This window comes from Corapipo altera, unplaced genomic scaffold (assembly GCF_003945725.1).
Source record: "Corapipo altera isolate COAL_440 unplaced genomic scaffold, ASM394572v1 23, whole genome shotgun sequence".
NCBI lineage: Eukaryota > Metazoa > Chordata > Aves > Passeriformes > Pipridae > Corapipo > Corapipo altera.
The window spans coordinates 15,700,651-15,728,473 of record NW_020884878.1 but is presented as its reverse complement, the minus strand read 5'-3'; the positions used below and the strand labels follow the sequence as shown (position 1 = coordinate 15,728,473).

The window sequence follows — 27,823 nt, the reverse complement described above, 5'->3', positions numbered from 1 at the left end:
AATATAAAACATTTGACAAGAAACCTTGTGGGAAATGCAATAAAGCAAATGAACTAATTAAAAGTTTCAAAGTGTTCCTCCACTCCCACAAGAGACACAAAATGGGGACAGTTAGTATTTATTTCACAAGAAAATTAGAGACAAGTTCAAATCTCCTGCCAAAATGTACACCGTTATGCATTTCTAATAACTTAAGCAACATTTTCAAACTTATGAGAGGGAACTTAGCATGCTTTGTAGCTGCTAATTCCATAGTGTATTTTTTTTTTATATTACAGATTTCCTCAAGGAGTTTTCAGTGTAACAGAAATCTTCACAATTAAGCCTTCTACAGCATTTCCCTCCAGAGAAAAAGTTTGTTGACAACAAAAAGTCACACAATCACCTATGATCAGAAAGATGAGTGTCAAAAGCTTACCACTGGAACGCCTCTTCCATAGAGGTAAGCCATTCCTAGTCCACTCTGTCCAACTGGATTACCCTGAAAACACAGAAAAACACTTCTGCAAAGAAAGGCAAAACCTACAGCTGACATCTTTCAAAACTGGTATGTTTTAAACATCACTAAAACATATAAGCACTCAAGATAGATTTGTCTTGTATCTCTGCTCCTAGTAACAGTTATTTAGGAAGGAAATAGCATCTATGGTAAACTTTATTCAATAACTACAGATGATTGACAGGGAAAAAAAATTCAGTACTACTTATGAAAGTCTACTGTGCACTTTTACAGTGTCACACAAGATGCAGAACTCATACCCATAAGAACCACGAAGGCAATTATCTTGCAACAGTCCCTTTAAAACTTAATATACTGTTTCATGTGCTAAGCGTTTATTTTAATATTAATAAACATTATTATTAATAATTATTAATAGTCAGAATCAAATATATCATAATTAATTATAATTAAGTAGTGTATAATTAATTATAATAATAGCATATTAATAAATATTATCTGTTTACAAAAAATAAGCAAAAAAAATCATATCAGTGCACTGTAAATTTCTGCAACAACTTCAGATTAACAGAAACGAGAATTTCCCAGAATTTCAGACTATTCAGGAGACAATATTTCATACTGATGTAGTAGACTCTACTCATAAAAGTTAGACTCCTTATGCCAAACATAGCTTCATGAAGCACTATGGCCAGAACTGGAGGTGGTTTTTGACATCTTAGACAAGCAAGGTCTAATTATGGGCTAATCTGGGAGTAGGCGTGCACACATGGAAGGGCACATAAAGAAGCATTTGCAGCATTTCGAAACTAATCAACTTCTTAGTGTGCATGCTGTATTTCTAGCTTACAGATAATCATACCATATCAGCAGCTTTCTTGAAATACTGAAGAGCTGTTTCATTGCTCTGAGGTACAACATCACTTCCTTCTGAGTACATCTGAAAGGGAAAAGCATTATTGAAGAACAGCTGAAGAAATCAATTTAGCATGAAGATCATGAAGCATCTTCACCTTGCATATGAGAGGGAGTCTATTGCACTTACAATATTCTAACTACTGCATTACTGAATCATCATTAAAGAACTTGGCCAGAAGCAGAAAATACATCTCTCTGCTATAAAATTTAGATTCAGAGGATTTAACTTTCTAATGGAGAATGAACTGCCCATAAAATTAAACAGTTTTCATGGTAATATCCCTCATTTTCAATTTCTACTAATATGCAGTGAAGAACACAATCAGGTAAAAATCTTGAGAGCAGTGGAAGTCTAACGATATTGGCAGTGAAAATACTTTGTGAAAGCGAAGTAAAAATTGGTTACTAAACAGTTCATTTCATTAGACACAAAACACTCAAGCAGTAGAGAAAGCAGGAACTGCATTTTCCTCTGTCAGGTGCCTTGAACAGCACATTATACTATTTTCTGCAGGCTCTAAGGACATGAATTTTGCATTATCTACTGCAGGGACAGCCTGAAAAAGATGAGGTAGAGCTAGTGCTTACTGCAGCCTAACCTTAGAGAGTATTCAAATGGAGTAATAAGCATTTAGCTCCTCACAGGCTGAAGGTAGTCTGCAACCCAGATCTCAGACCAGTAACCTAAATACTTTTCTAAGCAGTAACACATTATCATCACCACAGGCAGCTAGCCAATCACGTTTTAGATTACAAATCATATAATGGCCTGGGTTAAAGATCGTCTAGTTCCAACTCCCATGCCATGGGATGTTAGTCACTAGATCAGGTTGCTCAGGGCCCCATCCAACCTGGCCTTGAACACTTCCAAGGATGGGACATACACAACTTCTCTGCGCAACCTGTTCCAGTGCCTCATCATTCCTTGAATAAAGAACTGCCTAATATCTAATGCAAACCTCTCCTCATTTACTTTAAAACCATTCCCCCTTGTCCTATCACAATCTATCTTGCAAAACGTCACTCTCCCTCTTTTTTATAAGCCCCCTTTAAGGCATTGGAAGACGGCACTGAGATCTCCTGGGAGCCTTCTCTTCTCCAGGCTGAACAAGTCCAGCTCTTTCAGGCTGTCTTCATAGGAGAGGTGCTCCATCCCTCTGATCATCTTGATGGTCCTCCTCTGGACTCACTCCAATGGGTCCATGTCTTCCCTGTGCCTCCCTTTACTTGCTGCGACGCTGCTTTTGATGCAGCCCAGGATGCTGTTTGCCTTCTGGGCTGCAAGTGCACGCTGTTGGCTTGTGTCCAGCTTTTCACCCATGAGAACCTCCAAGTCCTTCTCTGCAGGGCTGCTCTCAATGACTTTTCCTAGTCTGTGCTCATGTCTGGGATTGCCCTGACACAGGGGTAGCACCTTGCACTTGGATTTGTCAAACTTCATGGGATTCTCACAGGCCCACTTTTCCAGTTTGTTCAGGTCCCTCTGGATGCCATCCCATCCTTCTGTTGTGTCAACTGCACAGCTCAGCTTGGTGTCATCTGCAAACAACTCTCTGGCTGCACCCAACCAGTCAATTCCTTATTCACTAAATATTCCACCCTTCAAATCCATGTCTCATCCAATAAGGATGTTGTGTGGGACCATGTAAAAAGGCCTTACAAAAGTGTAGGCAGATGACATCAGTCACTCTTCCCTTGTCGACCATTGTTGTCATTCCATCACAGAGGTAACCAAATTGGTCAGGCATGATTTGCCCTCAGGAAAAAAGTCCTTAAATCTGAGAAAACTGAAATAATGGCCCACCTTGCAGATAGATTCAGGCTTTAGTCAGAGTAAGTGCAGACGTATTGGCAATTCTGACTCAGATGCCTCAGTTCTCTCCACAGTGTAACAATGTTTTTTTTTTTTTTTTTTTTCCTTTGTCATCTTAGTATTTCCTACTGGGTAAATTTTTGAGCAACCTAGCTTTTTCCCCACATACTGTTTGGAAAAGAATAGGAGCCTATTCAAAGGCACACTCCTCCACAGAAAAAGGACATTTAGGTACTTAATTATTTGATTTTTAAAAACCACTCTAGTTCAAGCACTATTTAGAAAAAATGAAAGTTCCTGAAGTGAAGGAAAATTTAGTCTAGACATGTAGTCTGCTATAACACTCAAATCTTGCAGGAAAACTCAAAACAGTAGCAAAATAGAAATACTTAGATTCCAGCATTCAAGTTTTAGACTGCCTGATATCAGAAAGTGGGAAAGATTTGCTTTTTTTTCATTGAAAGGCAGTCAATTTTTTTACTTTTGAGAGCATTTATATCTTACCTTCCCTAGAAAAGCCATAGCATGTGAATTGCCAGCATTAGCTGCTTGATTGAAGTACTCAAATGCTCGCTGTAGAGAAGAAAACAAGTATTTTAGCCACCATGACTATGATTTGAGAATCTTTTCTCACAAACGGAGGAGAGGCAGGTAGGTTGTTTGCCAACTTACCAAGTTCTTCTGGGGATTAAAGTTATCAATTCCACCTAGTTTAATAAATGTAACAGGGTTCCCCACTTATACAATCGGAATATTGAGCAGCAATCCTTCTCAACAGCGTATTCCAAAAAGCAGAAGAAAAAAAATCCCCAAAGTACAACTGCTACTATGCACAAGCTACATAGGTAAATCTTTCTTTTTGTACCTCCAAGCTATGTTTAGAATAGGAGAGATTTGCCAGTTCCTATTCCACTTTTACACAGAATTTGGTTTTACTCATTTTGACCACTCGCTTTCATCTCTGAACCCTTCTGAAGCAGTCATTTTGAGGTATTTTAAATGTGATGACCATTAAATCATTCCTGTTAAATAATTACTGTATTGGATGAAATAATCCTCAGAACTGCATATCCTCAGCTCTCCATTTTTTCAACACCTACTCAAGAAGAGGTTAGCTATTTTAACTTCTATAAGCAATAGCTAGGTTGACTTATGTCAGCAGAAGTTCTATTTTCTATGCATACTTAATATCTTCAGTACTGAAAGCTGCATGGTTTCACCTACAGAAGAAAAGCCACATAAACTAGACTATCATCACTAATGCATGCCCAGCACATCATGAAGATTCTATCCCATGTACAAAAGTTCAGCCAGTTCCCAGTACTACTTGATGAAAACACAGTTTTCGGTTTTGACTGTCTCATTTCTAAGGTGATTAGTCTTAAACTAATTATGTAAGAAAATCAGTTTCATCTACTAGTTTAATTAAAATTAAGTTTTATTGAACAAGGCTGTTGAAATCATTATATACCTTACAGTGGTACTTATACACTTTCGCTTCACTGTTGTCTCAGTTATACTTTCTCACCCTCTGCCAAGTGTCATATGCATCAGAGATATACAGAAAAGATACCTGATGGTTTTGCTCTACTCCTCTTCCTCCATGCAAGTGCAACTGTCCAAGGCCAACCTAAAAATAAATTTTACATTGCAAGTTAGTCACTTTTCCCTAGGGACTTTCTTTTTCTAGTATTACAGATAGCAGTAAGCTAATAACATGCACAAAGGCAGACCATATCAGAGTTAAAGATGCCACAAAGTTTGAAGGAACAGATTTGCTTCAATAACTACAGTACCTATTTTTTCACATTAGCCTAACTGGAAATTTATCCTAGATAGAAGTGACGTGACTGTCCTTGATGCAAAATAACAACTGTTCATTTGAATCCTGTCTACCTAAGTCTAAAATCATATATGACCAGGTTGGATTGTGACACTCAGACTATATTAGCATCCTCCCCTCCCGCACTATGTGTAGAAGAGGTTCAGCCTGCAGCATGCAGAACTCATGTAAGAGCAGAAGCAGTGAGAAACTGAGATCCACAGACATGGCTAGTTTTTTGATAAATCCTTCTTCCACAACAGCTAAAGCTATCCTCGAAAAAGTCTGGCTGGTTGCTAGCAAAAGCCAAGACCTCTTTCCTAAGATACTAAAGTTGTAACTTTGGGCTTATTTTGCAAGAAAATTTGCATTTTCTGTCCAAGTTCTACCTTAAACACACTAAAATATGTCTCTTCACATAAAAGCTAATTGGAAAAGAGCAAAGAGGTTGATTTAGGGGGAAGAGAACACTAAAGCTCCAATGTTTTTCTGTATTTCATAAAGTTCTTCCTGTAATTCTTGAAAATGTCTGCATGCCATCAGGTGAACTTGATCTTACCTGAGCTTGTACATCTCCTTTCTCTGCTAAAAACTGGTAATACTGGATCAAGTCTTCTTCTAGCATGCCACTTGCCATTCCTGGATTTTCTACTTCATCTGCTAAGCGAATTCGCTGAACCACTGTGCCACCAGTCAAAGAAATGTCACTAGCAACTGGAAAACAGATAAGTTTTCAGACAGTTTTGTTCCATACAGAAATTACACCACAAGTTAGTAAAACCCGATCTCTACAGAGTTTCAATTTGTTACTCAGAGAGAATGAATTACTTTGACACCCTCTAATAATTAAAGACATTTTAACAGAGATAAAAATAGCATATCGTGATTCAGAGCCAAATGGATAACTTGTTTAACAGCAGGAATTCTCTAAGTTTGTACTATTAATGTTGACAGTACTTCTAGTATCTTCTAGTTGAGTAATGCAGAAATACATACAAAGTCAAGAATGTTATCCTAGTAAAAGGTTTTTACCATGATTAGCTACAAGTCGGTAGTGAGTGAGAGCAGATTCACAACTCTGAAGGACTCCTATCCCAGCCCAGTACCGGTAACCCTGGAAAGGAAAATATACAAATATGGGACTATCAGTTACTTGAGAACATACCGCTTGTCAGGTTACAAATTTTTTTTCACGTTACTTGAGCAAGATTTGACAAGACAACAGGCAGGACAAAGGCCACAAGTCCATTGTATTTGCATTAAAAGCAACTGACTTCACACCATTAAAGGTTAAGTGTAGCCAATACACTTGAGATATTACTCAAGAAAAAGCAAATAAGCAGAATGATACTTAAGGGTGAACACCTAAAGCCTTTTACTTACACATGTTGCACATATTTGTCTTAAATCTCACAATACTGATTAAAACAGCATCTTCTGTAAAGATCTTTCATAGCTCTCATTAGACTACAAATGTTAGAAGTCTGATACTTCTGCTTGAAGTCAAGAGATGTAAACACGGTTCATCTAAATTCATAGTGGTATACAGCTTACAATGAGCAGACTTATCCTTACATTAAAAAGGAATAATGGGAAGATACTACTGCCCACCCAATGCACGCAAAGTGGTCTAATATTTGGACAGTGTATTCACATGAAATGAAATCTTACATTAAAAGAGTACAAAAACACTCTTGCATCTGTAAAGTTATTAACAATCTTACTTACCAAAATCATATGAGCGATCAAATTTCCTCCTAAAGCTCCAAAAGTGTAATAAACCAGGGCCTTAAAACAAAATAATTTGTTATTTAACATCTGCCTCTAATATAAAACACAAGAACACACCCCGAAAATTTCTGAATTACCTTAGCTTGACTAGAATTGACTCCTAGACCAGATGCATACAGAAATCCAAGAGCCTAGAAATGAAATAAAATTTGTCAGCACACTCTTCGAAAAATCAAGGATCAATTTCCCTGGAATATATATGCATAAAGAAGTCAAACAATAAATCAAAGCTGCAAAGAATATGCCAAGCTCTACCTTCAGTTTGGTACCTGTTATATCTATGCTCTTCCCTGCCCCTTTTAAAGTATGAAGTTTCTAAGTTATTCACTTGCTTAGGATACTAGCATAAACTACTGTTTCACCAGAATTCAGTTGAGTGGATCAAACGCAAGGAACAAACCACTTCCCTGAATGTCAAATGTAGATCCAGAGGTCCCTAACAGTCAAAGTATCCCAGTTTAAAGGCCCTGAAGTGAAGCTCAGCAGTACATGTCAGGTTATCCATGTACCCCATGTCTCATACATCAGTGCAAACATATGAGAATCATGGCCTTCTCTGGAAGACCTGTATTGTTTGAGTCACTGTCTAACAGATCCTCTGAACTCATTATTTTGCATTTGTTCTGCCATGGGCTAGTTGCAACTGTGACTATAAATGTAAGCGGTTAAAATGCACAGAGCTGTTTGGCTGAGGTTTTTTCAGAAGTTATTTTTGTTCTTAAGATTTACATAGTCACTGCACTATCTGTAACACCTGTTACACCTCTGTGGCTCAGAAGAGCAATCAGTAGCACAGAAGATTGTGAAATACAGACACCTTTATATATACACTACGTTCTAACACTATTCTAGGCAATCTGAAAGCACACACAAAAATCATCTCATACAAATGGTATTGAATTCTAGACCAATAAAAGCCAAGGTCTTCCTTGAGATATAGAGTCTCTAGAGAAAACATGCTCCTGCTTTCTATGGTAAACCAGTACTCTACTATTAAACGGGGAGCAGCAGAAAACTTGGTAGCCAAAGAGTTAAGAGAAATTGGGTAATTGCTTAAGCTGACACTTCCAAGAGAACTAAACAGTAAGTATATGCAGATATTGAGTCATTACAATTAATAACACCCATATTTTATGACACTTCATAACAGTAAGTATGAAAAATGCTATAATGTTCAAAGGCTTGTGGACAAAGCAAGTCTCATTTCACTAAACAGCTTTTAAGACGCCTAGGAGTTTATAATTGCTAGATTATAAACTTGTGTGTATATCTACCTAAGACAAAATAGCAAATGAAAAGCCACAACATCCCACACAAACCACAAGAAAAATATAATACAGTTTCAGAAAAGGTTTGTTGGCTGGAGTCACCTATATCTACCTGTTTTTTGACTTATGCATCCAATCTAGTCAGTCATACAACAGATAAGAAATTAAAAGACCACCACTGTACTCTATTACTCGTAATTAAATAATGGTTTTTTAAACTCAAAGAAAAAGCCTCTCAGGCACCAAACTGATGCCTAAAAACGGGGAGAAAAACCTCACCAGGCAATATTAGTACAGACAAGATGGAGAGCAGCTCTTAATGAAGGCCTTCTGGCTTACAGAGTACAAATCTGCGCATGCACGTACAGAACTTACACTTTTATATCTTCTACTAATTATCATATCTAGTAGGGACATCCAATCCTAAGACCCTTTTTGCCCCTGGCAGCACCCTCAGAACTGCCCCACTGGAGCCCCTCCAAGGGTCTTGAGATTTCTATCTTGCTTTATCTACCATATCTCTTGTTATTCCAGTCCAGGTGCATGTCCCAATGCAATGTTCTCACTAAAGATCTATTGCCTTGAAAAGATAGTTAAAAGATGGTTAAACCGAAGCTACGGTAACGTGACACACAAACTGTGAGAAAGTAACAGCCTAAAGCGAAAGAAAACTACAGTTACATTAAAATCTACAAAAAGTTAGAAATCTTAAAAATTCTAAGGCATCAGTTTTTACCTTGAAGGTGCAGGTACCATCTATAAAAGCATACTAAAATAGCATATAAAGGCATATTTACTTACAGAATAAGTAAAATCTATAAAACGATTTATAAACCTATAAAAAGATCTGTAGAATTTAAGGACAGACATACCATTTGGCCTTTCGGAGAACCTTCTTCTGTCAGTTTTTCCAACAGTTCTTTTGATGACTGGATGTTCTGCTTCAGGTAATCCCCAAACAACAAAGCATAAGACACTTTCTCCATGGCCTTGGTATGATTCATGTCAGCTGCTTTCAGAAGATATTGATATGCTCTTAAGAGAAAACAATTTCTTAGTCAACTTGAGGCAAAGAAGATTCCGTTTATAAACCTGAAGATTCTGGAGGAGAAGTGTTTTATTTCTCTGTTTTAGTCTCTATTTTCTACAAATGCATCAACCTATAGTCAGTCATTTGTTCCAGTTACTAATCAACCATATATGTAACAACTTATGATTTAAATAATAGACAAGCTATTTTAATGTTCACTCTGCTCCAAAAGCAAAGCACTACGCATTTCCTGTTCGGTGAGATAGATAAGAAGTTTAAGGTCAAATGATCACGCTTTTGCAGCAGAACAATTTTAAGTCCTGTACAAGGTATCTAGTAGAATCACTCCTGCGACAGCCTGAAACTCCATCCTGGAGTTTCACTTGTTTGAGAACAAAGCCACTCCAGTGAAAATACCAAGCACTGGGCCAAGAAAACTGCATACATGACCAATTAGGTGATGAAACAGTCAAGCTAACAACGAGAAGGATCTCTGGAAATTCCCCTTTCTATTTCAGTCTCAGAAGTGAGGGCAGTCCTTCAAAGTAATTTCACAGCAGCTAGTTTCACAGCAATTATAACCCCCATAACCTTAAACATGGTAACAGTATTGTCAAGCATGATTCAGCTTGGTCTCTCAGGGACCTTTGATAGCGCTCCAAGATTTTTCTTTACCTCTCCTCCTTTCTATTCTCAGACTTGCTTTCTTTCTTTAGGACATACCAAGGCACACCTGGTTACTCATATAATTTCATCTTCTAAGAAGGTTTAAAATGTGCAAGAGAACGAATATCTAATATTGTTTTACAATTCTTACACTATTTTATACCAAAAAATGTTACTCAGAATCCAACAGATATTGTCTCCCTTTGTCTTTACCAACAACCTTATCTCCACAAACAAATTTAAAATAGTAATAATGCTCACATAATAATCAGCAGGAAGTCACCACTTATGAAGTTGTCAACATGAGTAACAGGGAGCTCTAAATTAACACAGCCATTCTTAATTATAGTGAAAAGCTGACAACTATTTAATCACTAATTGGATATATACAGAATAGAGAGCAAAGAGACCAGAATGAACAGAACACTAATTTCTTTCTTATTCTTTGATTTTGTCTACAGGCATTACCCTATTTTCTCATACAACACTGGTTACTAGAATTTTAACAATTTGTTGAGCTTAAGTTTAATACTATTTTTATGGTGACCAAAACCATCAGAAAGCAAGAAAAAAAACAGAGTAGGACAAGAAATGCCAATTTTTCCCACTTAATCTTTGAAGTAGAATGAGAACGGGACTGTAAGAAACAACAGAAAAAGGACAATTATCTTGTATCACGTTATTTTTCTCCTGGGCAGTTACTACATATAAATTGGGGCTAGACAACTGCAGCACCATCTTGCATTAAGTCAATGTTTTGATGACATCCACTTTTCAGAAACTCATCTCACACAATTTTTATTGCATTCAAAGGACTGCAGGCATAGATCTGTTTTTCTAAATACCCTGAAATTACTATTTATTTTCAGTACTATCACTGCATAGTTTGTTTTTAAATCCAATAAAGCTCAAAATCCTGGGGAAACTCATTTAAGTTCATTTTGATTTAAGCAAGAGTGACCAGACTATGTCATCCTTCTCCTGTGGGAGTGGATAAGGTAGACTCACACTTTCTTCTGAGCCTTTTTACTGCTTTCATTAAGGATTTTCATTCCAATCTGATAAACGTCCTCAGCTTCTTGCATCTGCCTTCTCTTATTAGACTGCTCTTCAGCTTAAAAAAAAAAAAAAAAAAAAAGGACATTAAGAGATCCAATTATACAGCTCAACACTGTTCCCTCAGAATTCCTATTACTTCTAAAGGAAAAATACAGTCAGAAATATGTTTCTGAAGACCAATAAACCCAAGTGAATACAAAAAGCTGTCTAAAGGAGGTGTTGAATATCTTAGGAGATGGTTCCTTCTTATGTGATGTCTCTGACATATGAGTTTGCTGAAAAAAATATTTTCATTGCTCGAAAGAAACTGTGTAGTAAGAAAGGTTCTTCCTTCAGGACATTCCCTAGAGAAGGGTTGCCTTTGTGCAACGAATCAGCAAGTATAATGGGAAATACTGCCAAACCCCTATATTACAGCCTCAAAACTTAAGTGTTTTATAGATGCCCCCTCTGCAAGATTTCCTGATTAGCTCTGGGAAGTGGAATTTGCATTAAAACTTTTTCCATCATGAAAACTTTGCCTTTCTAACTACTTGTTTATCACAGTATAAAGTGACCATTAATATATGACAGGGACTTCTAGATCCAGAAATAAAGGGTATTAAGAGGACTGAAAACACTAGCTTAAAAAAGCATTCATTGGACAAGAACAAGACATTAGGGTACTTACATTCACAGAAGCCCCACTTTTGATCTTTCTTGTAATCATAGGTTGTTGCACACCAAAGCCTGCCATCTTCCCTCCCATCTGCAGTGCACTCTGCATATTCCTTCTCCATAAACAAAAAGGGGAAGTGGCAAGGTTCACCATCTGCAGTGCCCCCAATAGCTGTCAACACTGAAAATGCATACCCAAGAATTAGACCACTCTCCTTTATTTCAAAATTAATCTACTATATATAGTAAAGTGCTCCTATGTTGGTTTTAACTCCTATGAACTACAATTAATCAAGTTTTCTGTAAAATTCCTAATTTACAAAAGCCTGAAAAAGCAACTTTTTTTCTAAATAGCACTTGCAAAATATAATTCTTAGTTTTAATCATGAAATAAAGTAGAAGGCATGTAGTTTCTTACATTCCTTAGTTCTAAGCAAAGAAAATACTGTATAGATTAGAGAAGGCAAGTCTAAGTTATATTTTTATTGCCTATCAAAATAAAGAGCCTTTCTCTGCGTTTTCTCTTCTCTGTGAAAGACCTTGCAATGCACCCTTAAAGTACCTTCCAGAGCATATATTAATTTTAGTCCCAGAGTTGACACAACCATGGCAGAACAACACACATCACTAGATGTTACACTGAAAGTACCTGAATATCACCAGGGATGAAAAGACTTAAGTGAAATCACTGCAATGTGGATGGATGGTTATTCTAATCACTACAAGTCCAGTAATTTTCTGGACTTAAATTCCAGTAATTTACTCCTGAATGTACTTACACTGAAAACATTATTTCATTTCATCAATATATTTAGTTGCATTCAAAATGACTTTGAACAATATGATTTATCATTTCTCACGCACTAACACTTCAAAGGTTACTGACTTCAGTACTGCATTATTTTAAAATAACATCAATCTTCTATGGAGACTAAGAATTATCTTTGTTTTTTGAAGATGGAATTATTTCAATTAGACTTTTAAAAAAGTTTTCCTTTTTCACTACGATAAATCCAACACTTGGGTTCAGCTTTTGAAGATGTTTGCAAAGTTGTGCAATTGACAATGTCAATTATACATTTTTTTCAAGTTAAGTTTGCAATTTTTGTGGTTATAGAGAAAGGTAGTTCTTTTTTCTAGAGTCTACAATTGGAAGGCTTAAAGACCATACTAATATTAATATTTCATGTTTATTTTTTGAAGCAAATGTAAGTCTTCACGTGTAGTTAGCCTTTTCAAATTGCTCTTCATAACTGAATTCCTTGGCAGAAATTCCACCACACCACTCCAAGTTAATTATATCACAAGGAGAAGTGTTATTTTCAGTAACTGCATTCAAAAATAAGTGTCCACATGCAATTAGCTTGGAATAATTTCACACATCTGTTAACTACAGAGTAATGTAAAAACTCAAGCTAAGCGTTCATATAACTACAACTGATGGGACCTCGTATCACTGTCATTTGAACAAACTCCAGGATATAAACACTACTTGAGAATTCAAAGTTTTACTTGCTTTGTTTAGTACCTTGTCCCTTGTATCGAAAGCAATTTTACACAGTGCCCTGCATGAGAGTTAGCTGCACACTAAAGTTATGAAATTCTCCCCAGTTCTCCTCTATTTTTGCTCCCAGATAGTAACAAACAGTAACCCCTAAAGCAACACAGCAATGCAATCACAGGTTAAACTGCACACCACAGTTGTTTTACTACATAAATACAAAGTGAAGCAAACAATCTACCCAGAGGATAAATTAGCTTTTGTGAAATTGAGTGTGTAAGTAGCAATCTACCTCTTTTACTATGTCTGAATAAAGTATATGGTATTTAATTTTATTTTGTCCTTACTTACATCTCATTTCAGACTTTATGCTGCAGGAACTACTCATAGATTACTTATAAGTATTGGTTACATTACTGTAAGATTCTTCTAAATAGGAAAATAAATGCAACAGTAATTGCCAGCTCTGTATAAACTTGTGGGCAGTTTTCAGCAAAAACTGTTAGTATGGAACTTCAGTGTTACAAAACACTACAACACAAAATAACAATAACTAATAAAGGATCAAGACAAGTTCTTTCTTAGAAGGTTAAAAGCTTTAATAGCACTAACTCTAAATTATTAATTTTTTTTTAATGGTCAATATCCTGCAAAATACGTGTGGAAACTTGCAGAACATAATTTTTTCCCATGCGATCTCATGACTACACATGGTAGCTAAACTGTATTCAGAAATGCTTTAATGTCCTGTAATGCAATCCTCTCATCAATAGCTCATTTGGGAGATGTAACATCTGTACCTGAGATATGCTCACTTAAAGAGTTTGCCAGAAGACTGATAAAGGACAGTTTATTCTCCTGACAGAATACAAGTACTTTTCTTTCAAAATTGCTTTTTATATAAGGCCAGTAATCCTTCCATCCACATTGCTTATTTATTTCATTAGGTGTTTCAAAAACTGTGCAAGACTTAAACTTATGGTTTTTGAAAGTCACTTGCTGTACTTTGATAGCTGTAGTTAAAAACCTTAGTTGCCAGGGAGCAAGTCATCTGGCTACATTTTTCTGACATAAGATTAAAAGTACCTTAAAGTTTACTTTTGAAATAGGCTTCACTAACTAAATATGGTGCGTAGCTCACTCTTTTGTGGCAGAAAGACATTTAGTGAATTACATACCTTTTACCTGTACAACACAGCACCTATCAACAACAATAATTAATCCTATTACTGAGTTTCCACAAACTGTATACCAGTTCTGCAGTAATAAGGAAGGCTTATTAAAAAACACTCAGAGTTAGTATATTACAGAGCTCATCTCAAAACTCTGCTTTTTTTTGACATTTGAATGAGTTGAGAAGACAAATACCCTTAGTACCAAATAACTAGATTTTTTTCAGTAATATTGAAGATTTACTTTTTAAGAACAAATGAAGAGTCTGGTGCATAGGCTAAGGTACTCAACCATGCCATCTAGTTATCTGCTAGTAACTGCAGTCAAAAAGTCAAATCAAAATTATGCAGTAAAAAAGCAACACTAGAATTTCCTGGAAATTCAGGCACAAGTATATAAGGTTTTACCTATATTTAAAAACTTACTGAAGTTTACACACAATTTAGATGTTGCCCTAAGGCACTCAATGCTGTTCTAGGAAACTTGTCTTTACATCACTATTTGTTCCCTTTCTGTCAACCGACTCGCTGGGCAAACAGCCAGGGGGCTGAAAAACACTGATGCAATTTCTCACTCTATGGCACACAGGACTGTACTTGAGTCCTACTGAAGCAATCGGGGCCTTCTCCATTTAACAGTTAAAGCTTTACAGCAAGATGGAAACAACAGAATAATGGAAAACTCTTTCAAATGCATCTCAGAACCACTCAATAAATTTCAGAACTTTTTGATGTTACTTTCTAATCGAAAAGGCAGCATTTAACATTCCATTATAGAGAGGTTAAAACACAAGATATTTCATATTATTATTTGTGTTCATCCAAATCCTGAAGTTGTTCAGATGCATCTTTCTTGTCCCTTGTTCAAAAGTCTGTGAACAGTTACCTGGACTCTGCATTTCTGCTTCTTCCAAATCCTTATTTAATAGATTTGACATTTCTAGAGAGTTCAACTCTTCCAGTGAATTCTCTTTTTCCTCTTCTTGACTATGAAAGTTCTCTTCATCCTCTGACTGAGAGTCCGATTTCCCCGATTCAAGGAAGATCTGACCTGCTACTACTCGAGTTCCTGTGGAATGGTCCTTTACCTGGTCCTCTGCAGATAAAGTCTGAAGGAAAGCAGCCACATAATTTAGAAGATTAGAAACCAAAGAGCAGCAGTGGGCTAAAAACCCATTACTTTTTAAAGATATGATTAATTAACATATTAAACAGTAGTATCAAAAGTGTTGACCTACCTCTATCAGCTCTCATTGGCTCTACCCCTTTCAGTTCTTGGAAAAAAAGTTAATTTTTTCAAATTTACAAAACAATGTTAATCCTTTTGATGCACAGAAATTGAGACAGCAAGAGCTACAGAACATTTTAAAACAGAAATCAAATCACAGTTCTGAATTTCAGACCTTTGCTCTCACTCCAGAAGAAAAACAGAATGACTAGAAACTTATCTCCTCACCTTTGAATCCAGTGATTCATCTTGATTTCCCTCTTCATCTAGAAGAGATGTTATAAGTCAGTAAAATTGGTTTCCATGAATAATTATCTCAAAAATAAAAATAAGTTTAGTTATATTATTGTATCATGGTTCTGAAATATTCTAGAGTACTAAGTTGACCAATGCACTTCAGGAAGACCTTATTAGTGTTCTCAGGAGGAATCAAATGTTTCACAGAAGATCCTATTCCTTAAATTATGCCAACGTACTGTGTTTTCAATAGCCAAAAAAGTGTGGGGTTTTTTTTAAACTCAAATCACAGTCTGAATTGTTCCAGTCTACCTAAACTACTTAAAAAGGTGTGCATTAAGTAAAAAAGGCCTATGGAACCTAAGGTTTAGTATGAACAACTTCAGTAGAGACCAGAAAGTTACATTATTATCCTCACACTCATAATTAACATTGTCCTTTGTAGAATGCAAATTCATTTTGCTTGACCAGCATATTAAAACCTTTATAGAGAGGTGTCTCTTCCGAACAGTGAGAAATTAGTTTGTCTTTAGGACAGGTGAAAAAGAGAAGATAATCAGAAAAGCTTATTAATGACAGTTTTATAATTGTTTTGCAGAATTATTTCTGCAACAATATTTTTGTTCCTGTAACTTAAATGGGCTACTCACTGTGCTTCAAACAACTGTGCTAACATTTTTATGGAAAGCCTCCAAAAGTAACACCACTGAAATATGACAGTCATCAGTATCTGACACCACCACATTTAGGTAAACAAAACCCCACTACATTTGAAAGAAGATGTTATAGACCTCCCTCTCTCTGGTACACAACTCACTTAGACCAAAATAAAAGCTCAAAATATAAACAGTTCACTAAGCAAAGCCACCACTAACTCCTCCTACATTTAGAAATCCCCCCTTCTGAGGTTCTGGGGTGCCCAATGTCCTGTAGCAGTGGTAAGGCATTGACAGTCTGGACACCTGCACTGTGACTAGAAAAGAAGTCACAACACTGAGTGTGTTTCAGTTGGCTATGAAAGGTATCTGCTCAAATACCCAATGCCAACACTCTCCAAAAGTTTATAGAAATCTGCTGACTTCCTGGAAGCATTTGACAAACAAAACTTGCGTGCTTTTCATTGACATGCAAGTGAAATGTGTTACCAGAGAGAAATCATCTCTGAAGCGACAAATTACAAACATGACACTTGACCAATACATGTTTTGAAGTCTATGACTACAGCAGAGCAACTGTGGGCATTGGCAATGAAAAGATTAATCTTGGAAATTGCTTTCTGGAGTTTAGCTTCCATATTGTTATTTGAACTATAACCTTTGATTGGAACAAGTAAAAAGATGAGGGAGAATCAACTGTAAGCTGTAACAGCATAATAAAAACAAAGAAAAAATGCAAAGGCTTAAAAGTGAAGCTGCGAAACTATGGTGACAAGAAGTTTGAGAGCGCAACTGAAACAAATGACAGCCCGTTCAGGATAGTGAAGAGGATGTAAAGCTCAAATAGTTTGACTGCCAGCAGACATGGAATTAAAAAGGATCTAGAACAGTCAATATGGATAAGCAGCTGTACTCTACATGTCAAAAAACGAAAGTGTGTAGAGCACTTCAGAAGAACTTGTGGAGACGGCAAAGAGCACTCCAGATAAAACAGACCCTGCAAGAAGCAACCAAGACAGCATGAGAACAAACATCAATTTAGAAAAAAACATCATGAGGCACAAGGAAAAAACAAGGCTAGCTGCATTTTTGGCAGAGACCACACTGCTTTATCATCCTGAGGAACATAACAGATAAGGGTGATTGTGGTAAGTCATAAGAAGTTCTACCACTGAACTTTCAGATCACTATATAACAGTTGTTTTTTAAATACAGTAAAAGTACATATACATTTAGGATACTTGCTGGCATTTCTATTTCAAAACTATAAAACAAAACTGAATTTACCATATTTCCCACAAACTAGTTTCTATTATCCTAAATAATTTTGATCTAAGAGCAAATGCCACCTTTAAGCTCCAGAGTTTGTCGAGACATTCAGACGTGCTTCTGGAGAAGGGGAAAACTGAGACAGGATAACTTACCCAGTAGCTTGTATACTCCTTTTAATATATATGAAGTACTTGTGGAGTAACTGTTATTGCAGTAAGAAACATCATGCTTGGTTTTTTTTAACCACTACACCAGCCAGGGTGACTGTTTTTGTCTGCTCAAAACTAGTGTATACGCCTGATAGCACTAGAGCTTTCTAGTGTTTTGGTAAAGGCTTGACTAACTGATTTCCATTTGTAGAAGGTTGACTTTACAACAAAAGACCACACAGTGGCAAATATAAATAGGTTATATACTCTCTATGCACACATATCAAACAACATTTTTATTGTAACTTCATATGTAAGGCAAGAGACACCCGAGCAAGGCAGAGCTCATTAAGTGTTTGGTCTTCTTCCTTGAAAATAAATAAATCTATTTCCTTTGTATTGCATCATTTAAAATCCCTCTGAAGGAACCAGCTTCCTTATTAAGAAGTTGTACTTCAACAATCGCTTTCAAACAGTGGTTTCAAAACAGTGCTAAAGCAAACCAGAAACACTAATTTAACTTCTCTTAACTCTGAGACTTCCTTCTAAGGTAGGCAGATGAGGCTGCAGTGATGACAGATAACGTGACTAGAGGAGGGATCACTTGCAGCCTTGTTGTTTCACAGAACTGCTGACTAATATGCACCAGCTACTCATAGAAGTGTGTTTACCTCTATGAAACTGTTAAAAAAACTATTCTGAAAGTGTTAATAAAAGGTCTACGGAAAGTCACTGTTGGACCTAAGAACAGTTTATTAGTCAAGGCTCAGCTAGTGAACAAAGTCACAGATGTTACGTTTGTGCACCTGCTTCAAAGCTGATAGTTTAGTTTGTTTTTCCACACTTCAATTAAAAAAAAGTAATTGACTTTTTAAAAAAATTTGGATCTGTTACCAGAGCTGCCTAATTCTATAAACCTCTTCTGAAAAGGCCAAGTGGAAATTAATCTTAGCATTCGTTAAACATATTAGGGATATGCAACGATATATTAAAAGGAGAAGGTAGGCAAAAATACTTGTGGCTGAAGTGGGCAGCTGACAACACTGTACAGAAAGCTTCACTTACAAACAGTGCTGAGCTGTGTAGACACTGCCAGGTGCTCTCATGCTCTAGAGCTAAAAATCTTGTTTCAACTATCCACACTTCATGTATAATTAAAATCTGCTTTAACAAGTATTAATTTTTCCTCAATTAGAAAGACCAGCATTTAACCAGTCTATGTAAATATAGCAAAAGTACTTTGGCAGCCTATGTGAGAGAAAAAGATTCTACCATATGCTGGATAAAGATCCTACCATTTTCAAGAGAGCACTAAAGAGAGGAGGGTAGAAACAAGAAGAGTTATGCACTGTGATTCAGCAAGAAAGTCCTTAGCTCAAGGGAGTTCAACAATTCCAAACTTCTGCTGTATCAGAAGAACAAATCAACTGCCATCAGATCAAGCTAAGGGACTGCTACTACCAGACAAGAAATATTACTACTTTCAATGTTACAGTGGTCACTCACGTTCAGGAAACAGCCAAAATTCAATGAGCGCAAGCAGCTGGCAACCTCCCAGAGCTCTGATGAATGCCTCAACTGATCACTGCAGGCAGTTTCCTTCTAGTTTTTGCCAAGCTCTTCAAGCCTCGAACACTATCACAACACAGCAACTAGTAAGAGTCTGCCTAGAGCAGCGATCTTCTAAGTGGAGTGTGTGCTAGCCAACACACCAGGGCTGCAAGAAGAAAATACTTTTTGTACTGTTACCTTTTCTTAATACAGTGTTCATTCCACCTTTATTTCATTCTTTTCTCATCTGTGTTTTTGCACGTGTTTTATGATGTACACAATATGTTAGGATAATAGTACATCAATGTCTAACATTAAAAATACACATAAGAAGCGTGCTCAAAAATCTTTCTATATAGAGGGGTGCATGAACAGACACAGCTTGGCAAAAAGTGTTTTACAGCACAGAGATTTTCTGTGGTATTTTAGTAATTTCTTTCAATGCTTTTGTGCCAGTGACCAGACCTTGAAAGCGAATGCAAACTCTGTTTATCCAATTCTTGCAGGAAAAAAGGAAATCTTAAGAAAAAAATTACCTCAGACTGCTTCTCATCAAATTTTCAACTGTTATATTCAGCACAGAAACAGATTCGATAGCATAGATGCTACTCCCATTACACAAACCTTTAAAACACGCAGTGAGTTAAGAAAAATCCATAAGTAGCATCTATTCAGCAAGAATAGTTCTAAAGTATCCTTGGCAGCAAGTAAATTGTTCCAAGCTACAATCTGTGCAGTGTATTCATTTTAGTCCAACTAGAAGATTGAGATATAGGTCAACCATCACCCTGAATAAAAATCTTTTTTCCAGTCTCCTTGCAATTGCTGGTTGGTTACAGAACCGACTCTCCAGCAGCTCCTCTCTAAGAATTGAGATTCCCTGTCAGGCAGCAACTCAACAACTCTAGGGACTGTTTTTCAGTTATGTAAGCAAAATCAGACAGGTCAGGGAAAGCCATTGAGCCCTGTCTTATGAAAGAACAGGTACTTAAGTTCCCTACAGGTGTACGACTCTGCTCATTTGTCCTACCAGTTAACGGGACAGTATGAAAATGCCTGCCTATGGCTGAAGTTAGCCACGGAAGGTGTAGAAGACTCAGAGGAAGAATCACTTCCTCTCTTCGGGCAGAATGAGAACATTTCTACCTCTTCGTCTGTGAACAAGAGGAAACAAGCCCAAGAATCATGAAACATTGGCAATCAGAAAAAAAGAAAAAGGAATTCTGTCAATGTTCTTAATGAATGACCAACAGAAGGAGGCCGTTGCTGCTGTAATAAGTAGAAGAAAGTCAGCTTCATCTAGAAAATGCACATATGCTTAGCATTTTTTAGCTGCTTTTGCCAATTCCTCGTGGACTTCTTAATATTCTTTTCCCAGTCCCAGTTTTAAACTCCTTCATAATTTGTATTACTATCATACGATTAAAAGAGTAGTGCCCATTTCTTTAGGTCAGAGTTTTCTTGCATTCACCTGCAGTTTTCAATAAATTGATTTAAACAAAAGTTAATATTTAAAGCTATAGTTAAAATACTTCCTACAAAAAACCACAAAACAATCCACCATTAAAATCTGCTCCTAAAGTCAGGAAATTTAATACTTGAACCCTTTTCACTCATCTTTCTTAAAACCCCTCCCTTCAACATACTCATATCCCAGATGACTCTTTCCAGACCAGACATTAAGAACAAACAAGTATTTAAGGAAGCATTTAACACACAGTTGTAAGGCATACACCAGAAAGTGATACTGCTACTGTGGGAAATCAAAATATGAAGTAATGACAATTTTCTTTCAGAACTATTCTTGCCAAAAATTGGAGCAAGAAAGGTATTCCTCTTATAGTCAGCTGACAAACGATAGACTCTGAACTATATGGGTCATAAAGGCTGAATTAAACTACCAGAACTTCATACTCACAAACACATCTTTGTGATAGTGGACAAATAGTCAAGACAGCAGAGTCGTATGCTAGTACAGGTACTGATGCACACTTGAACAGCCCTTAATTCTGTCACCTCATTTCCATGTACATAACAGCTGGTTTGTCCGACATTCACAGTCTCATCTTGCCTTAGCTGTTTTTCTTTATATACATTATAAATGAGAGCACACAATTCAAAGTAGCTACATGTCCCTGCCTTCACAGAACTTGTCTGCATCTTTTCTATAACCTGGGAAGTGCTCTGTTGGCTTGCAGAGTGATGTACAAAGCTCCAATAATCTGAACTCCAGTAATAGAACTTCAAATTTCAACTTTCTACAGCATAAAGGAAAATGAGCCCCAAACCACTGAACTTACTTTCCTGAAATAGCGTAAAAGCACATCCCCGGTAGTACTGGATAAGGCTGTCTGCTAAAGTACTGGTTTCTGGCTTCAGAAGCACTATATAAATAAATGCATTGCACATCCCCCTCACCAGCCTATGGTGGAAATAAGGGTGTGGGAGGTAGAAATCTTAGGAAAGGAAGTAGATGACAACACATGAGAAGGACACGAAACCTGAGCTGCATAACAACAAAATAAGCACGAAAAGGGTATGATGGGGACACACACAGCGCAGGACGCGGAAACGCTCTCTCTATATATCTGGGTGAGAAAACTGCTGTGACAATGCCGAAATCAGCATTATCAGCGCCTCGGCGAGAAAATGCGTGCTAGGGAGGACAAAACGCCTCACTCGGGTTTTGAGCAGCGCAGGCACCACGAAGTGGGCTCTCGATGAGCTGCTCAAAGGCGGGCACCGCACTGAGCAACGCGGCCACCCCCGCCAGGCCTAAGGAGCGCCCCGGTGAGGCGAAGCGCCGGCTCGGGGGTAGCAGCGGCCCCGCCGCCCCCCGCACTGACGGGAGCCCCGCTCCTGTTCCCCCGCTCCTCCCCAGAGGTCGGCGCTGCCCCCGCGCACACCAAAGCCCAGCCGAGAGCACCGGGTCCCCTCCCTGTCGCTGCCACCTCCGCGCCCGGCCGCGGGTGCCAGGACCCCCTCACAGACACCGCGGCAGCGCCCGGCGCCCCCTCCCACGCCGCACACCCGGGGGGCGAGGCCGCCGCAGTGCTGGGGCCCAGCGGGGCGCGAGGGGGCGGCGCCCCCGTACTTACCGGTCGCGGGCAGAGCTCTGGCGCAGAGCAGCACCAGACTCAGACCCAGTGCCAGGACCAGTGCCCGCCGCCCCATCCCTCCCGCCGGCTCTGCGGGGCCGCCCGAGCGCCCCCGACCCCGCGCCCTGGCCCCGCCCCCCAACCGCCCCCGCCAATCGGCTGCGGCGCTCGCGGCCGAGTACGGGCCGCTGGCGGCCGTAGACGGGCAACGGCTGGGTCTACATGGCCCTCTCCCATTGGTTCGGCGTGCCCGTCCGTCGCCCGTCACGCCCTTCCGTCAGCCAATGGCGCTGCCCGTGTCTCAGCGAGTGCCGGCTGCGCGAGTGCTGCCTTCCGAAACGGCGCCTTCCATTGGCTCGAGTGCCGCTCCTACAACACCCACAGTGCCTTGCGCCGGCGGACGTGCGCCCGCAGGGATCCGCAGACGGGGACTACATCACCCAGAACCCCCCGCGCCGGACTGCGCTGGGAGGAGCGCGGTGGCGCCGCCTGCAGGCTGGACCGGGAGGCAGCGGGATTGCCGGGAACGGAACACACCTCCTTGCTTGGGAGTATGGGAAGCAGGCGTGAAGTGAGTATCTGTCTAGACCGGCACAGATGGAGTATGTGAAACGTAAAGAGCTTTATCTTCCGAAAGGCATCGGTTCTGGGAAGGGGCTGAGCAGTGTGGGACACAACTCTTCGGTTCTCATAAGAATTGCATCTTTCTGTAGATCAGTTCAAAAGGAAACAAAGAAGGGCAACTAGCAATGCGACCTTTAATGGACTGAAACATGTCTAGGTAGTAAATATTACTGCCTCACAGGACTGTAACGGTATGCAATGCTGTGCTGGGTTATGAACTGCATTTGTCCCGCTGCCCAAATACTGATAGGCCATCTCATCCTCACAGTGCTACATTTGGGGTCTCTGTAGGGTGAGAGCAGCCACCAGTGGCTGTATTTCTCCCATAGGAGACAAGAGCAGAAGCTGTGAAACGTTCTGTCCCACCCAGGGCTGGCTGAGGGATTTTCTGACTGCCAGGATAGGGTCCATGGGCAGCGAAATGCCGGCACTGCTTCAACCAGGAGGAGCCTCAGTAGCATGTAAGTGCCTTGAATAGAGCTAATGAATAGGTCTGATTCTAATTAGGAGAATACTGAAGTACCAGTCAATTTTTTCTATTTGTGGTACTGAACAATGCACATCGGCTTTCGGAAAGCCAAGCAGTGCCTGTGGCATGGGAGCATCATCTTGGTGCAGGGCACTTCCCTGCACTTGGATCAGGCCTAAGCTTAACCTATGTTGTGGTCAGTGGAACAGTGTTAAATGAACCTGTCTGTGTATGTCACTCCTTGGAGTGGAGCACCTCGCAGGAGCCAGGGCACCTGGACCAAGGTGGTGTGAGAGGAGGGGAACCCCCCCAGTGTGGGGAGTGGCGCGAGCCCACCACATGTGGCAGTGACTGTTCACATGGGTGGGACAGGCCAGGCCTGGGAGGCAGCACGAGGGGTGCTGACATGAAGACTTGGCCCCAGCACAGGAGATGGTTCCGGTTTGCCCAACTGTGGAACTAAGGCAGGGGTCAGTGGTTTAGGTTTGGGTACTGGGCAGGGGGGACCTACAAGTGTGGCTCCTGTGAGAAGCTGCCAGAAGCTTCCCCTATGTATGATAGGGCCAATGCCAGCCAGCCCCAGGACAAAGCTGCTGCTTTGGCCAAGCCAATCACAGATGGCAGTAACACCTCTGGGGAAGGGGGAAAAGTTACTGTGCAATGGCTGCGGGAGAGAAGAGTGAGAATATGTGAGAGAAACAACTCTGCAGACACCAAGGTCAACAAAAAAAGGAGGGGGAGGAGATGCTACAGGTGCCAAAATAGAGGTTCCCCTGCAGCCTGCGGTGAAGACTATGGTGAGACAGGCTGTCCTCCTGCAGCCCATGGAGGTTCATGGTGGAGCAGAGATCCACCTGCAGCCCATGGAGGACCCCATGCCATAGCAGATGGATACCCAAAGGACCCTGTGGGAAGCCTATGCTGGAGCAGGCTCCTGGCAGAACCTGTGACCCTGAGGAGAGAGGAGCCCACTCTGGAGCAGGTTTACTGATAGGACTTGTGACCCTATGGGGGACCCATGCTGGAGCAGCCTGTTCTTGAAGGACTACACCCCGTGGAAGCTACCCAGGCTGGGGTAGTTTGTGAGGAATTGCAGCCCATGGGAACGACTCACATTGAAGAAGTTCATGGAGGACTGTCTCCTGTGTGAAGGACCCCATGCTAGAACAGAGTAAGAGTGTGAAGAGTCCTCCCCCTGAGGAGGAAGGAGCAGCAGACACAACAATTGATGACTGACTGTAACCCCCATTCCCTGTCCCCCTGTGCCACTAGGGACAAGAGGCAGGGAATTTGGGAGTAAAGCTGGGGAGGAAGAGTGGGGAGAGGGGAAAGGTGTCTTTAAGATTTGTTTTTATTTCTCATTACCCTACTCTGATTTGATTCATGATAAACTAATTTTCCCAAGTCTCTTTTGCCCATGACAGTACTTGGTGAGTGATCTCTCCCTGCCCTTATCTTGACCTACAACCCTTTCCTTATATTTTCTTTCCCTGTCCAGCTGAGGAGGGGAGTAATAGAGTGGCTTTGGTGGCCACCATGTGACTGGCCAGGGTCAACTCACCAGAGCTGCCCAGAGCCCTTGTGGTACTCCCAGCTCCTGAGATATTCAAGACTTCAGTGAACAAACCTCTCTTCAGCCTGACCCAATCAGCCCTCCTGCAAGCAGGGCTTGGGCTAGGTGACCTCTGGAGGTCACGTCTAAACAAATTCATTCCACTTCTAAAGCTGTGTGTGTAGGGCTAAGTGAACTGGAGGAACAAGAGGAAAAATATAATAGGGGAAGCAGTTATTTTTTTCTGAATTAATTAATCACCTTCCAAATAAAAAACGTTAGATGAAATTGCAGACTGAGTTAGTTCCAATTAATTTAGTATTTGCTGTACTCTAAAAGTGTGGTAAATTTATTGCTGCCATTCCATTTATGTGTGCAGCAGCCATAAAATTCCCATTACTTCTCCTAATCAGTTTTACATTTTCTTCTCTGAAGTTTTGAATGGAAGCTTAGGTATTTTTGCAGTGTTTTTTCTCTCTATTCTATTCCAAAATGTGGTGGTATCTTTTATGCAACAGTCCAAGTGACCAGATGAATAGTAAAGGCTCAGATTTCATTCTCTGTGTTTTAGGTATGTTTTCTCAAAGTGTTATCTAATCTAAATTTTCAAGACGTTTTCGAATTGGACCTTTAAGAATACTGCCTAGCACTTGTCTGACGTGATGTAATACTAGACATTCTCTAAGTAGGAGAATGGAAGTGTGCGAGTTAAGTTTTCAGGAGTTTAGTGATATGCATTAGAACTTTATGAGTATTTCTCATACTCTTTTGCTTGCCTTCTGTTGCTATAGTTTGATCATACAACTTTCTGTGTTGTAGCAACACTGCTTTTTACTTTGATTGTGGAAACTTTCTTGTAAAACTCCAGAAGTGGGAGAAGTATGAAGCTTGGTAGATTTTGAAGAACAATTTCCCAAGAACCATCCTTGTAGAATGTTCTCATGAAGTTTGTTCAGCTCGCTTTTAAAAAATTAAAAGGAACAAGCTTCAGTCACCCCTCACGGAAGGTTTCTGTCCCAAAATACGCTGGCTTTGTGATAGGTTTTTCTGATAGAAAGGACAAATCTTTTATTCTTTTAAGTTAGTGTACAAAAGATAGTTTTACACAGACTAATTTTCATATGTTTTTAATGATTTTTTGTACTTTATTTTACAATGTGTTTTTAAAGCTTTTAGACACTTACTTCTGAGAAAACAACTACAAGGAGAGTAATGGTCCTAAATCTCCAGTGTTCATGGCTGTAGGAGGGTTATGATTCTAGCAGGGCCAATATGCAGAGTAAGAGACACAATACAGTTGTTAATTAAGCAACTTGAGGTAATAAAGGTGAAAATTGCTAAGATTAATATCACCTGGTTTGTGAAATCAAGTTCCCAATCACACTTTGAGAGAGAAACAGTGATGGAGAGAGGAAAGAATATTCTTATATTTTATGTTAGAAAAAGAGTTGTTGGCATGGCTTTTATGAGGATTCCAGTCAAGAACAACAAGAAGGATGTAGCTCTAAGAGCTGTCAGCCAGTCTGGACCAGTAATGAATTGTAGAGATTAATTAGACAACATTATGAACTACCAGCATTCACATAAACAGAAATGCAGATAGCCCAGGCCTGTTTCTCCTCTCCAGCTGGTAAGGGTTAAAGCTCACTAGTGAAAACATCAGCCCTTGCTTTCTAGCTCTCCGAATACATCAACATTCACAGATCTAATACCAGTGTGGGCTCTGTTATCCATGCCTAGACTGGTGGCCCTTACTCATTATGCAGGCCCTCCCCTACTTACCAGGTAGTCTGGCTTGATCTTCAGTAGCAAAAACAGATGCACACACTTGTGCGCCATTCTCACAAGCACCCTTTGCTCATGCATCCCTCAAATATTACATCTCCCACTGGGTGGTGATCTAATGTCCATGCACGGACCCTGTGTCCCTGACCTGATTACTGATTCTGACCTGGAGTCTTTCCAAGTACAGGTCTTCAAGCTTGAGGTTCACCAGCAAAGTATACTTATGTGTACACATGAATATACACACATATGTATGCACAGTTAAATTCTCTAGGCAAGTATAAACAGTGTGGTGTCTTCAACTGCTGGCACTTAGACTTACAGGCTCTGTAAGCCACAGTCCCTGCTCCAGTTGCTGGCATTTAGACTCCAGCAGCACACACCCCATTCCCAATGGGGGTATTATCCCTTCCCCATTTGCTGGCTCCCAGATCTCAGTTGTATTCTGATCTCTCTGTTGTCACCTGGATCTACAAACCTGGGGACCCATGGTCTGTTCTCCAGCTGATGGCAACTGCATGCTGTAGCACTCGCATAGGATAGACTGAGATTACAAAGGCAAGTGAGTAGCAGGATTTATTAAGAACAGATGTAGGGCTCAGACAAGTATCCTATGTTTATTCCTCTGGTATCCACCCTTATCTCTCACTTTCCTTAACTTTGTCACTTCCCACAAAAATCCTATAATTTTTACATAATCCCCACAAGTTCTTTCTGTTGTTCTATGTTTTTTTTTGGTATACTCTCACAAAGCCTCTCAAACATCCCATCACACCCATGAAAGTTTTGATTTCCTCTCTGTTCCCTCCTCCCACTCCCTCCCACACCCCTCCATGCCCCTGCCTATGCCTGAATAGTTCATTTTAACAGCCCACCAATCAGCGGCTGAAGAGTTCTGGTTGTTGTCTACCTTATTACCTTCTCATTGATATTTGTGTGTCTGTTTGTTTTATTGCTTTATCACTTTCCTTGTTACTTGTTACTATTACGCTGAATAGCCCTTAACTGGGTAGCTTAATGAACCTTAATGTACATTCTATGTAGT

At 39.6% G+C, this 27,823-nt stretch overlaps 1 protein-coding gene across 2 annotated transcripts in view; it reads right to left on the bottom strand.

The window, feature by feature from the left end:
• Nucleotides 1-22,461, bottom strand: part of SEL1L (SEL1L, ERAD E3 ligase adaptor subunit) — a 35,864-nt gene extending 13,403 nt beyond the window's left edge. For both annotated transcript variants that reach the window (XM_027637832.1, XM_027637834.1), the window contains exons 1-14: nt 22,349-22,461; nt 15,614-15,651; nt 15,044-15,266; nt 11,498-11,665; nt 10,777-10,882; nt 8,945-9,107; nt 6,882-6,935; nt 6,742-6,801; nt 6,046-6,127; nt 5,573-5,727; nt 4,765-4,821; nt 3,696-3,764; nt 1,323-1,400; nt 419-481 (exon numbers count right to left, since the gene is read on the bottom strand). In XM_027637832.1, coding sequence (XP_027493633.1) covers nt 419-481; nt 1,323-1,400; nt 3,696-3,764; nt 4,765-4,821; nt 5,573-5,727; nt 6,046-6,127; nt 6,742-6,801; nt 6,882-6,935; nt 8,945-9,107; nt 10,777-10,882; nt 11,498-11,665; nt 15,044-15,266; nt 15,614-15,651; nt 22,349-22,424 — 1,392 coding nt within the window. In that variant the 5' untranslated portion in view covers nt 22,425-22,461. The remainder of the gene's footprint in view (nt 1-418; nt 482-1,322; nt 1,401-3,695; nt 3,765-4,764; nt 4,822-5,572; nt 5,728-6,045; nt 6,128-6,741; nt 6,802-6,881; nt 6,936-8,944; nt 9,108-10,776; nt 10,883-11,497; nt 11,666-15,043; nt 15,267-15,613; nt 15,652-22,348) is intronic.
• Between the last annotated feature and the right edge of the window lie 5,362 nt (nt 22,462-27,823).